The 14,345-nt window shown below is 41.3% G+C and overlaps 1 protein-coding gene across 1 annotated transcript; it reads left to right on the top strand.

Annotated features, from left to right (window-relative positions):
• Positions 1-8: 8 nt before the first annotated feature.
• On the top strand, positions 9-10,382 carry LOC146566469 (fibroblast growth factor receptor 4). The gene is made up of 16 exons (XM_085290139.1): positions 9-153; positions 291-380; positions 462-628; positions 724-847; positions 1,733-1,923; positions 2,049-2,187; positions 2,409-2,602; positions 2,696-2,841; positions 4,244-4,365; positions 4,467-4,577; positions 4,741-4,931; positions 6,463-6,585; positions 7,127-7,197; positions 8,614-8,751; positions 9,007-9,112; positions 9,727-10,382. The coding sequence occupies exons 1-16, from the start codon at positions 39-41 to the stop codon at positions 9,901-9,903; spliced, it is 2,205 nt and encodes a 734-aa protein (XP_085146265.1). The 5' UTR covers positions 9-38; the 3' UTR covers positions 9,904-10,382.
• The last annotated feature ends 3,963 nt before the right edge of the window (positions 10,383-14,345 follow it).

Raw genomic sequence — 14,345 nt, 5'->3', positions numbered from 1 at the left:
AGGAGGGTGCACGTGTTCTGCCCACACCCCGGATCCAGATGCGAGGCGCCATCATGGAAATCACAGACGTAACATATGAAGATTCAGGTGTTTATGTTTGTGTTCTCCGGGGATCCAAAGAGCCTGTGAGGAACTTCACTATCACTGTGGCAGGTAAGAGCACCCGCAGTGCAGTTTTGATGCTTTACTGGATTTTTTTTATATATAAAGTCACTGGTTTTAAAAAAAAGCTTTTAAGTAATGAGGATTAGAGGCAGCCGTAAATGGTTTTTGACATGTCTTCGTCTCAGACTCGCTGGGATCTGGGGACGACGATGAGGACAACGACTTGGAGGATTCTTCAGCTGAGATTGAAAATGACCAAGTTTACTTCTACAGAGGTAAAATTGCTGTTTATTTAGCAGCTGCATTTCTTGAATTTTGTGCTTTAACGGCTTATTTGCGGTTCTTTGTCTGTGCAGGACCGTATTGGACACATCCCCAGCGTATGGAGAAGAAACTCTATGCTGTTCCTGCAGGAAACACAGTGAAGTTTCGTTGTCCAGCTATGGGTAGCCCCATGCCGAGCATCCGCTGGCTCAAAAATGGACGCGAATTTAGAGGAGAGCATCGCATTGGAGGCATCAAGGTGACGAAGGTTTCAGTTTGTCATCTCGTGCGACATAAACAGATTGTGTTTTTATTTGCTCTCTTATTCATATCATTTTGTACTTTGTCTGCCAGCTACGACACCAGCACTGGAGCCTGGTGATGGAAAGTGTTGTGCCCTCAGACAGAGGAAACTATACCTGTGTGGTAGAGAACAAGTATGGCTCCATCAGTCACAGCTATGTTCTTGATGTTCTGGGTAAGACATGAAAGATCATGCTTCTCATATTTAATGTTCATATTTAAAAAGTAAAATAAACAAAAAAGCATATCTTGTGACATCTAGAGTGAAGAACACAACCCTTACACGAGTAAGCACTAAACTAAAGCCATAAATAACAGAAAATCTTTATTGGTTGGATTATACAATCTGGCTGAAAAGCATTGGTCAGCACAAAAAAGCAGAATTCCTTCAAATTTAAGGCTCCAGTCTGAGAGAGGAGATAACTGAGCGAGTGAGCAAATGGTGACAGGGGTGCCTGGTGTCAGGCTGCGGCGGGCAGGATGTGGATGGTCAGACTTCCACTCCAGTTTTCTACCTGACTTGTGACAAGAGATCGAGCAGTGCTGCGGTTTGTTTGTTCGTTTGTTCGCTATCTCTCCACCGCAGGGTCAGTTTCCGTCCCTGCTGACAGGGGGAAAAGACTAACGAGGCAGCTAACAAGATCAGAGAGAAAGAGTGACCACAGATCAAAGAGACTAGCGGCAAATAGGCATGCTAATGGAACCAATTTTCATTCCAAAATGACATTTCCTGGTCTTTTGCCAGCATAGAAACATATTGAGGGTGACAATGACAATTGCTGGCTATTTTAAGGAGCTTATTTGCAAAGCATGCATTTTTGTGGGCTTTAAATGACTAAATAAATGAATGTCTTTAAGAGGCAGTCAGGTGATTACCCATTACCTGCCTAAAACTTCATACATGCTTAACAGATAAATTAACCTTTGTCTCCATATGCTCTGCTGTTTATTTGAGATGAGAAAAGGCATTGAGTGGTTTCTCTTGATCTTTGAACAATTTTTCAGTCTGAATCTTTGCTCCCTTTGCTTACCTCTTCCGTGTGATTTCCTCCAAAAACAGAGCGTTCACCCCACAGGCCGATCCTGCAGGCAGGTTTGCCAGCCAACACCACAGCAGTGGTAGGCAGTGATGTCCAGTTCCACTGCAAGGTCTACAGTGACGCCCAACCTCACATTCAGTGGCTCAAGCACATCGAAAGGAACGGCAGACGCTATGGTCCTGACGGGACCCCCTACGTTCAGGTCCTCAAGGTTGGTAATACAACGAGATGCTATCCTTTCACGTGTTGTTAACAGCAACTCCTCTGGTAGCTTCCAAACCTAACTTCTTCCTAGCTCTCTTATCATGCCCCATCATTGCATTTTGTGTCATGCAGACTGGCAGTCTGAACATGTCCGAGGTGGAGGTCCTCTACCTGTCCAAAGTTACCATGGAGGATGCTGGAGAGTACACCTGTCTGGCTGGAAATTCAATTGGCTATGCCCACCAGTCTGCCTGGCTCACTGTCATTTCAGGTAAGAACGAAGCAACGTAACTATATAAAAAAAGTCACTCTACACTACTTTGCATGGTCTTTTCAAAATATTTTAGCATTGCTTTGGTCAGCTAATCATTGATATATAGCACTTTTTCCATCAAATACTCCACAAACCTTCAACTAATCATTTCTTGTTTTGAGTTCCCTCTCCTATTGAATTACATTTTTTTCCTCTAATTTTTTGTCTTGTACCTGCAGAGGAAGAAGCAGCAGATGCTATGGAAACAATGGAGACCAAATATAGTGACATAATTATCTATGCTTGTGGATTCCTGGCTCTGATCATGGCCATTGTCATCGTGGTGTTGTGCCGAATGCAGGTCAACCCCAGAAGGGAGCCATTTGATGCACTCCCAGTGCAGAAGCTTTCCAAGTTCCCTCTTCGCAGACAGGTACGTCTCATAACCTGCTATGACACAATGGATGATCCAACTGCATCTGAAGGCAAACCTCTTAAAACCTGACATCTTTATCTCTTTCTTCAGTACTCAGTGGAGTCCAACTCGTCAGGGAAGTCCAGCGCATCTCTGATGAGGGTGGCTCGCCTGTCTTCCAGCTGTTCACCAATGTTGGCTGGAGTCATGGAGTTTGAGTTGCCCTATGACCCAGACTGGGAGTTCCCCAGGGAGAAGTAAGTCATCTGTCATTATTTATTGAGCTGTAGATGATAATCAATCACAAATGCTTTGTATCATATATATATATATACAGTGTTGGGAAGGTTACTTTTAAAATGTATTCCATTACAGAATACAGAATACATGCCCCAAAATGTATTCTGTAACGTATTCCGTTACGTTACTCAATGAGAGTAACGTATTCTGAATACTTTGGATTACTTAATATATTATCATGCTTTTTACAACAACGTGAATGTACTATTGCTGTGTGATTTATTACTATTACTGAAGGTCCGCGACTCCGAGCTGTAGTAAAGGGACCTCTGACTAAAACAGCGGGGTCCCTGTCGGCTCGTAGCCGAAAAATAGCTTTACTTTGTTGTGTGGGTCAACTTTTCTTGCGAGAGACAGAGAGAGGCGTTGAAAGACTGCTCCAACGGAACTTATTGTTTTCGGAGGAAAACACGAACACGGTGTACAGTCGAGTCTTAATAGCTTACTTACAACTGGGCTCGTCAGGCACTCTTCTTGGCTGCAGTGGTTATTATTATATTTACATGCTTCCAGCTCCCGTTTTCCCTCGATGACAACTCGTACCTTTCCACTCCCCTTTTTCTCCCTCCTCGCGCTCACAGACCCATAACGTGTATGGCAGTCCATTCTCCCTGCAACACGGACTACACTGCCCATGATGCTACATTCTTTAGAGCTATGCTTGTAGCATTCTGCCTGTTAGCTTAGCACAACAACAACAACAACAACAACGAAAAGGCGCTCTCTTACCCAGGAAACACACAGTCGCAGAGAGAGAGAGAGAGAGCGTCGCCCTGTAACCATGGCAACCGTAGCGCTGCCGCCTGGAACGAAAGAACGTAGCTGTCAAACAAAACCCAAACAGTCCTGAGCCGCGACAAAATGAAACAGGAAAGTACCGCAGTGTAATCCATTTATTTCAACAAAGTAACTGTACTCTGAATACCACCTTTTTAAACGGTAACTGTAACGGAATACAGTTACTCATATTTTGTATTTTAAATACGTAACGGCGGTACATGTATTCCGTTACTCCCCAACACTGTATATATATATATCTATATATATCTATATATATCTATATATATATATATATATATATATATATATAATCTGAACTGTTAAGTCTCAACAACATTTAAAGCGTCTGCTCCTTGCTAAAAGTATTTCTTCACTGAGTTTAGTTTGGCTGCCGGGATCTGTACTCATTTAAACATTGTAGCGCTCGCATCATGTGTGAACCAAAAAAGAAACAAGCCCGCAAGACATTTTTGGCTCCATCAAACCTATAGTTTTAGAAACCGGAGCTTCAAATTATGGATTTGTACAGTTTTCTTTTGGACATACTTATTTTCACTAAGACTCCCTTTCTCTTTCTAGTCTAACATTGGGTAAACCTCTAGGAGAAGGCTGCTTTGGTCAGGTGGTCAGAGCTGAAGCCTACGGCATCAACAAGGACTGTCCAGAACAAGCCACTACTGTAGCAGTCAAGATGCTCAAAGGTAAGAAAGGAATACTACCAGCGAAATAATTCCTGAGATTAACTTGGCAGATCTTACTTATAACAGCATGTCAACTAAATAAAACTACATGTCTCTCTCAGATGACGCCACAGACAAAGATCTGGCAGACCTCATCTCAGAGATGGAGTTGATGAAGGTGATGGACAAGCACAAGAACATTATCAACCTGCTGGGAGTCTGTACACAGGATGGTGAGTGTCTAACCTTTATTTTGGATAAGAACCAACACATTTCCTCATTTTCCTCCCAAGTCATTTTGTTATCATTAATCTAATGAAGATCTGCCTGATTTAGGGATTGTTTCAGCTGTGGTGGTTGCAGCCCTTCATCCTGTTTTTGCTTGCCCCCACCCAGGCCCTCTGTATGTGCTGGTGGAGTATGCTTCCAAAGGAAGTCTGAGGGAGTACCTGCGAGCCCGACGACCTCCAGGCATGGATTACACCTTTGATGTGACTAAGGTGCCTGAAGAGCAGCTCACCTTTAAAGACCTGCTGTCCTGTGCCTACCAGGTGGCTAGAGGGATGGAGTACCTGGCCTCTAAAAGAGTAAGCTCTCTATAAAGAGTTGAAATGTACTAGAAGTAGTAACTATAGCTTATTTCTTTTGTAGTTCTGGATTTTTTCCCCAACTTTTCAGTAATATTTCTACTGGCTGTTTGTTTAGGTTTCTAAAAAAAAACATTTGTTCACCTTAAAGTAGAAACTTTCGTGACACTAACCAGATTAGTATCACAAGTACAGCAACAGTAGGAACACAAAGTAACGATATGCAAAGATATGCTAATACAGACATATTAGTTAAACAATACAAGCAGTCATAGTCCGGGAGAAAACAGACTTCCCTCAAAATGTGATTGAAAATCCAGTTTAGCTGTACTGGAACATCTTTTTTTATGAGACAGGGCCAACTGATGTGTATCCATATTGATCCATCTATTTTCCTAACCCCTGATAACCTGGACAGGTTGCCTGTCTATTGGAGTGTGTCTGAATCCCCACAGAGTAATGCAGACATAAAATGAGGGCATGAGGGCAGAACTAAACTTCTTTAGGTCTTCAGAGTTATATATGCCCCAAAGAGGCTGTAATATAAGAAATGTGGTTTTGATTGAAAGGATCAGGTTCCTTCATGTAATTCATCGTATTTTGGGACTTGGCCTTCAAATTGATTAGTCTGGTTGAGGCAGCACCAGCTGTTCTTCCTCTCTTTGTCCTTCCTGTCGGTTCTCCTTTTTCTACCCCCATCCACATGTTTCTTGTCCTTTCAATTTCCCAGCATGCACCATGTTTGCGTGCTTCATATCAACATGTCTCCTTGTCTGCCAGTCACTTTCCCAGACAGGCATTCCTCAGCAGAGAGCTGCTGCAGCTTCAGTCCTGTTTACTCTTCTCCATCCATCTGTCCGTCCCTTCATTGCATGGCTTTGTCCTTTTTAGCGCTGCCATAAATCTGTTAGCAAACAGGCCGGCAGAGCCTTCGTCTGGGTGTAGGCATCAGGTTTCTGGCTATAAGGCCTCCGAAGAATGCAGGAGCCTGAATCTAACCCTCCATTATGGGGAGACCCACAAACCAAGACTGGCTCATTTCGCACGTCCCCACAAATCCCACGTCTATTTCAAATGAAAACCAAAATAAACTTAATGACATCCATTCAATGTGGGCAAACACTGCTTTCTTTTTTCCTCGCAAAGGGTTGTTTTTCTTAAAACTCCAGGATTTCTATATAAAGACATTATATTTTTGTGGACCTCACCAAACTGAGGCACCGTGTGTTGATTTTAGGCTCCCGCGTCTTTTAACTTTTTGGGAAATCTACAGTCAGTCATTTTTACCTCCCCTACCTCAGCATTTTCAGACAGGGAAATGTCACGCCACAAATCTGAGAGCTTGTCATGCATTGGGAGAAATAAGTCGTACAGTTATCTAAAAATCAAAAGAAACATGCAATATATTTAGAAACTATATATATTGTGTGTGTGTGTTTTTTTTATCCAAATTTTTAAAATCTGTTTATTTAATCTGGAGACTCAACAGCTCGTGTTGGGAATTTTTCATCCCCTTCTTTTCTCTTTGCAGTGCATCCACAGAGATTTGGCAGCCAGGAATGTTCTGGTGACCGAGGACAATGTGATGAAGATTGCTGACTTTGGCCTGGCCAGAGGAGTCCACCAGATTGACTACTACAAGAAAACCACCAATGTGAGTAACATTTCTAAGGAGCATTTGTTTTAGGAATTTGCGCCTCTAACACCCAGACTAGGGTGCAGCTAAGCTGTCGTTATTCTTTTAAATTTTCCAGCATAGCTAGCTAAAATATTGACATCTCAAATCAAGTTTCAAAGGAAAAATACTATTTTTAAGTGCCTCGATCTAATGTCTTTTTGCTCAGAAATACTACTGCAGTATTGTTAGCAATCAGTTTGTACAACCCTTTCCCGTTAGTACTGTACATGATAGGTACATATATATCTACGGCTGCTTATAAACCTATCTGCCCCTTAGTCATTTTATTACTGACTGGTTTCCTTTACAGTTTTAATACTCCTGAAACCAGATGTTTGATGTTTTCCTCTGACTGGCAGCAGGCTTAATGGGACTTAATTAGAAAAGAGTTGATGAAGAGCGAGTAGGGGAAAGATCATATGAGAGACATGCAGGAGCATGGCGCAACTAACTAGGATGAGATTCTGGTTAAGTTTGGGTAGTGAGAGGCTCTAACGTGTTCGTGTCTGCTCTTCAGGGACGACTACCAGTGAAGTGGATGGCACCAGAAGCTTTGTTTGACAGAGTCTACACTCACCAGAGTGATGTGTAAGTTCAACTCATCACAGTAAAGTCTCAAAAATATCAGTGTTATACCTTCCTTCTCACATCTTGTCTAAACTTGTACTCAAACTCCTTGAAACCTTTTCTCCGTAAGGCTAACGAGTGATATCCAATGTTTTTACAGCAACATCAAGAAAACCTTTCATTTTCAAATGTGTTCAGTTAAAATCATTTTAGATCTGGACAACTAAATGGTAAATGCCCTGTATTTGTATAGCGCTTTACTTAGTCCCTATGGACCCCAAAGCGCTTTACATTACATTCAGTCATCCACCCATTCACACACTGGTGATGGCAAGCTACATTGTAGCCACAGCTGCCCTGGGGCGCACTGACAGAGGCGAGGCTGCCGGACATTGGCGCCACCGGGCCCTCTGACCACCACCAGTAGGCAACGGGTGAAGTGTCTTGCCCAAGGACACAAACTGCCAACTCTTGAGCCACGATCGCCCACAACTACAAGTTTCTTAGTTGTAGTTAGAACATTTTCTTTTTAATTATTAAAGTTTTAGCTTATTATTTATATGCCACTTTTAGCTGCTACTTTATTTATGATCTATAAGCAACCAATTTAACTGTATTCACTGTTAATTTAAAAATGTTGTTTGTACCTTTAGTCAGCCATTTCAACTGTTCATCTTTAAATACGTATTTTTAGCTAGTAATGTAACTGCTAGCAAAAATGTTAACTAAAGATTTTTTTATTTAAAAATGTAGTTAGCTACTGTGTCTTCACAGTTTATCATTATCTCTAGCTTTAGTGAGCTGTTTCAACTGCTTTTTTCTACTTTTAACTCCTCAGCATTATAGTGAGCCCACGGTATAGTGGCTAACCTGTTCACTTTACCTATGAAAGATCTCTACTTTGACTCTGGGAATAGGCACAAACTGGGCCTTTAGCAATTATTTTCCCAGCAACTGCCATCAACCTCCAGCAACATCTTGAAACAAGTTTGGGAATCTTTGTTTTTCCCTCAAGACAAGTTGCTGACAGGTAGCCATGGATCAGCCTCTAAGTATGTATGGCTGTGGCTTTATTCACTTGATCCTATATTGTCACCATAGCTGTCACAATTCACACATGTGGTTACTGCTCACGTGTCTGCAAAACCTCAATACCCCTATTGCCTATCCCAAGCCTGGATAAATTGGAGGGTTGTTTCAAAAAGGAATCTGGCATCAAATCTGCACCAAACAAAATGCGAAGATCCATCTGTGGCGAGCCCTTGGGAAATAAGGGAGCAGCCAAAACTAAATATATATTTAACTCTTCAGATGAGCCCAGTTGTTTAATAGTGGAGTTAATCTTTCTACTTATCCCATGGTTACTGCTGAACGAATCCAGTTGAGAACAATTGCTTCATACTAAAGAAATCACCGATGCGTCCTTTCTGTGTTCAGGTGGTCATTTGGTGTATTGATGTGGGAAATATTCACACTGGGCGGTTCACCGTACCCTGGTATCCCTGTTGAGGAACTTTTTAAGCTGCTGAAGGAAGGACATCGCATGGACAAACCATCAAACTGCACACACGAACTGTAAGCAAGCCCTCTTTTCTTTTTAAACTTTACTCTCAACTGTTAGCAAACATGCCTATCTATTCTAAGAAACATTGTAGCAGACAAGTAAAGAGCAGTAAATAAACTGGATCCACTAAAGCTACCACCAGTAACTACATATCTTTAGTGTAGCACATTTTTGTCCAGATCTTTTCTAAAGAATGCAGTGGTAACATGTGCCCTATGGTAAATTATGTGGATTTTTAAACAATCCTTCTATTTTTTTTCCTGCAGCTATATGATGATGCGTGAATGCTGGCATGCTGTTCCCACCCAGAGACCAACCTTCAAACAGCTGGTTGAGGAACTGGACAGGGTGCTCCTGTCCATTTCTGACGAGGTAGGTTTCAAACATATATACCAATCTATCCACCTGTAAATGTTCCTGTGTTATGTGTAAGTCTGCTGTTGTACAATTTATCCTTCTGTTCACTTTATAAAACTCATGGTAGTCCTATAGGTTTCAGACTCATTCACAAACACACAGTAACGTCTGCAACCATAAAGATGTGTGCACACATTTTCATTGACACCAACAATCTGCAGCCCAGATGTTCAGCACGCAGACTGCTTGAGCTGAGCAGATTTCTGATCCTATAAACTCAAAGCAATAAACACAAAATCAAACAGTGTTTGGCTGCTGAAATTGCAGCACTTTTTGTTATTCCTTTGCAGATGTGCCAGAAGTTAACATGTTTGATTTGTTTGCTTTTAGGTGTTCATGAGCTTAGATACATTCATAACAATCTTTAAAGCAACCAATCCAAAACCAGTCTGTGCTGACCTGGTGGTCCAAAACTATGATGAAAACAACTCTCCAAAATGTGTTCAATAGCAGTGTGATAGCCAGTCAAGTTCAATCTTTATTGATTTTTACGGAAAATTTTCAAAAACATTTATTTGTGCATTTCTCTAGAATTTCTTTTTATTAATTCAACTTCCTCTTCCCCTCAGTACTTGGATCTGTCAACGCCTTTTGAACAATACTCTCCTTCATGCGAGGACACATCCAGCTCCTGCTCCTCTGACAACGACTCAGTTTTTACCCATGATGCCTTATCCACCGACCCCTGCCTCTTGGGCTACCAGGACGTGCACTCTCGGATAGACACGAAGACGGCTCTTCGATAGGCGCACGAACACCACACACGTACAAACACAACACTACAGTTGGGAAACACTACTTTGGGCTTTTGAATGAAGTAACATCCCCTGGCTACCAAACTGAAGGACTGCTGCTCCTTTCTAAAGGTAAATTAAAGATTTATTCATGCGATGTTGTTCATTGGACCTCCACTATGGCATCCGACAAAGCCCTGGAATATAGATAGCATTTGTAAACACACGTACACACACAAATACATGCACAGCCACACACCTCTGCACATGGAGCACCAAGGACACTACGCTTGACACCAAGGTGGAGTTTTGAAGTGTTACATCATGGACAGAAGAAAGGAAGACAAACCAATCACGGTACTTTGGACTATCAGTTGTGGAACAGTGCCCAAGAACAGTTTTAGCTTTGGAGGCATAAAGCTCAACAGAAGTGACCCTGGTACTTGAAATGCCTTTAAGTGCTTTCTCTCTTTTAAGGCAGCAGACAAAGATCTCCACAAACTCGACCCACAACCAGGGCTGGAAAACCTCGGTCATAAAGACATTTTGACAAAAACAAAAAAACAAAAGATTTATTTTGCTATGATAGAAGATAAGAAACTGATTGTTAAATATAAATCTGTTTATATAAGATTATATTACTTTTGTGTTGCTTATTTAAGGAGAAAACAGTCTTAAATCTCAGGATCTCTCATGCTAAGAAGTTGCTGTAGTGGCAGCAAAGTGCCTGAATCGATGATTTCCTGTGAATATATTAGAATATTAAACTATTGTTATGTACATATCAACAACAGAAAGACAATTGCCTTTTATAAATTATTCTGAATGACACAACAAGTGAAGGCTATTGGGGCAAAAGAAGAGAGGAATTTAATCAAGTGCCAAACCTGTCATGTCATGGGCTATCTATTTCTTTCCAAAATACCAGCTTATTCATATTTATCTCCAACAGCATCCCTAAATCTAAAAAAGCAGATCTTATTTTGAATTATGACTGATTGACTGAGACATGAAAAATCCATTAACAATTAAAGCCTTAAGTGCTTTTGTGGCAAGAAAAAAAATAGATAGCTTGGGCCTTTAAGCATGACCTCAGCTTGGGAAATTTGGGAACAAAGTCCGCCCCCCCCCTCCCAGAATTTTTCTTTTTGTTTTTAATCTCAAGTCGAAGACAAGGTTCAAAACCACAAGAAGACAGTTGAGATAAGTTTTGAACGTGTCTCAAAGAAGCAGAGGTTGCGAGTGTGGCTTGTTTACTCATACAAGCTACCACATGACCTTTGAGGCGACATTACGTGGTGCTCCTTTAACAACAGCTCTACTCTTACATGAATGCTCCGTGAGGGACAGTGTGTCCAGGGTGGGACTCGTTCTGAAAGGAGCACTGACGATTTTAGCATGAGGACTCTGTTGGGAGCTGGCCCAAGCCCAGTGTCACTGCTGAGCAGCATGGGGAGGGTGGGGGACACTGAATGTGAAAGCCTGTGTGATTGATTTCAAATAAGGGAGGAGGGGGAGGGACACCTATTGTCTCCGTGTAACCCTTCACCCAGCCAGATCTGTTGGCAATAGGTCCTCAGGTCCGCAGCCTGGCTGGACAATGAAAGCTTTGCAGGCTTAATGGGTGTGACTACAGACCAGAGGGAGTTTGGGGGTGGTGTTGTGGGCATAGCTTGGGCTTGTGTGCAAATGAAGAGGCTCTTATTATGGTAATATCTCCTCTTCTCTCCCTATCTTTATCCACAAAGCCTCCATCTTTTAAATTACAAATCTTAATTCAGATTTGCAGCCCCACCACTGCCACCAGGACCAGCTGTAGACAATTCCCCTGTGGGCTAAAATGCCAACTGATTCTCAACCCACCTCCTGGAGCTGACTGCAGACAAACCTAAACAATATTTGCATCGCCAGGCCAAAACCTTCATATCTTTAATATGTTCAAATAGAAAAAAGGAGGGTTTTACTTTAAAAAGATGCTGTAAATTCATCAATCATTTTATTGTCTTTGAAGAAAAACAACCATCTTGTCAGCAAAGGATTCATGTATGGCCTCTTCTCATGTTAAGCTATCGCTCAGCTTCTACGTCATTTTGAAAAGACGTTTTATCCACAAAGTGTTCAAAAAGCATTGATATTTTTACATTCCTGTTACCTGCTCTTCTCTCAAATACCAATTGTAAACAATCATGGCATTCTTAAACATTTCCTCAAGAGAATTATTTTAGAAATATCTAATTTATTTGTTTATTGTTTTGTTTTTATATGAAATAAAGTATAATTTAAAATAAAGCAGCTCTGTGTGCTCGTTTCTTTATTTAACTTTAAAGAACTCCATTAAGGATTTTAGGTTTGACATTCATCACTTTCCTTTGGTGAAAAAGGAGCTTATCGCAGCTGACACCAGGGTGAAGGCAGATATTATCCCAGACAGTATGTGTATCACAGGGCTAAAGAGAAAGACAACCAAACAGCCTCACATTCACACCTGCTACCAGTTTGGATCTAAAAGACATGTCTTTGGACAGTGGAGGAAATCCATGCAATCACAGGAACTATATACAGAAAGGAAGTTCAAACTATACCTAAACCTCATTTTATCGGTTTAGACTGAAAACAAAACCAGAAATGCTGAAAACCAGTGTTTCGGAGGATAATTGGTCAAGCAAAGGAAGGCTGACCCATGCTCTGATGAGTTTTTTTTCCATTCTTGTGATAGCTGTGCAGCGCTTTCTCTGTAGCATGTGCCATAGCACCAAGACACACCCTTAAAATCCACGCATTACACTCACTCATTCCTAACGTGGCTGATTCCCACATCTCATTTTAGGAAGAACTTTAATTGTAATAAATTACATTTAAGTAAAGGCCCCTTTGGTGTGACAAACTGGATCTTATATGGGATTTAGTGATTTAGTCTGACCATTTTAATCCTATTACCCCACAGCTTAATCACTGGTATGTTTGGTATTTAGCACTGTGCTTAAGATGTTTGAGTATAAAGAAATGGTTTAGTTCTTTGATTTAGAGTTGGAGATGATTTCAGGGAAGAGGGAACATTTGTCCCCGCTTTAAGTTGCAGATGTATTTTGTTGTCTCATACCAGGCCTTTAGATGTGTCTAAATACTCCACAACAAAATGCAGAGACACTGGTTAATAAAGAGAGTCACCAGAATCCTGCACATGAAGGGATTGTGAGGTTCAAGAAAAACCTCTGCAGAAGAGACACCTTCATGCCAGACTGAAGTATGTGAGGGACAACCTGGAAAAAGATTATGAATACTGGAAGTGTGGCCTTTGGAAAGATGAGACAAAATTCGGGGTCTTTGGTGTCAGAGACGCTGCTTATGTTTGGAGAAAGAAGCCAGAGGCGTATAAAGAACATTGTCCCCAGAGTGAAACACAGTGATGGGACTATTATGCTGTGGGAATGCCTCAGGGCATCTGAAACCATGAATATCGTCAAGGTGGAATGAATCAAGAAAACTTCAAACAGTCACTGTAAAACTGGGTCTGGGTCATCAACACATCATAGAGACCCAAAATATGTCAGTATTAACCATTGCATTAAATAAATTCTTTAAAAAACACGTTTTTCCACTCGTCTTGTGCAGTGCGTTAATAGTGTTGAAGATTCAGAATCATAAAATCCATTCATTTGTAAAAACTATTTTCTTTTCAAGACTTTCTGCATTTGCTTTAAAGTTACATTTTTTTCCTACAGTTGGATGCAAATTTGTCTCTTTATCCTCATGTCCTTTTGGTTCTGATGAAGGCTGTACTTGTTATATGAAAACCCAAAGTGCTTGGTTTTACTGATGTCACTGCATTCCTGGGTGAAAGAAATAAACTTGTTACATTTATTAGTTCAGACTAAATCAAGATCCTTGATATGAAAGTAGAACTTTCCACCAAATCCCCATATGAATTTGTGCAATTTGTTGCAAACTTGAAAGGGGTAAGAGTGTCTTGATCTCATCATTGTAGGAGTTGGCGATTCTCATTAAACTAAAAAATAAAGTAATAACTTTGACAAAAAAATTGGGTGTGGAATATGCTATAGACACTGAGAAAAGCAAAAACGACAGCAAATTGAAACAAATGTGAGAAAGATGAAAGACAGAGACGGGAACATAGACGGCGAGACAGAAGAATGAAGAGATGGAGGTTAAAGGTTAAGAGGAGGGAGGCGAGGGCAGCGCTGATCCCATCCAGCCACGGCTTTTGAAGTGTGCATGTGTGTGTGTGTGTGTGTGATTCCTGTGTCTGTGAGTGTGAACATGATTATGTGTCAGTGTGTGCGATATCTGCTGTGTACACTGTGTGTGGTCCGTGCATGTATGCAGTCGTGTTTGTGCGTCTTATCTCCTGTGTACAATAAATCGCGATCGCCCGTTGAGTCTCTTGTAATCTCTGAGCTCCATTCCTGCTCCGGCTGATAAAGGTCTCAGTCTGC

This window comes from Mchenga conophoros, linkage group LG10 (assembly GCF_057382185.1).
Source record: "Mchenga conophoros isolate Kocher_MC1m ecotype Shallow Benthic linkage group LG10, M_conophoros_male_GT1.1, whole genome shotgun sequence".
NCBI classification, from domain to species: domain Eukaryota; kingdom Metazoa; phylum Chordata; class Actinopteri; order Cichliformes; family Cichlidae; genus Mchenga; species Mchenga conophoros.
This window is presented reverse-complemented; position numbering and strand designations above follow the sequence as displayed.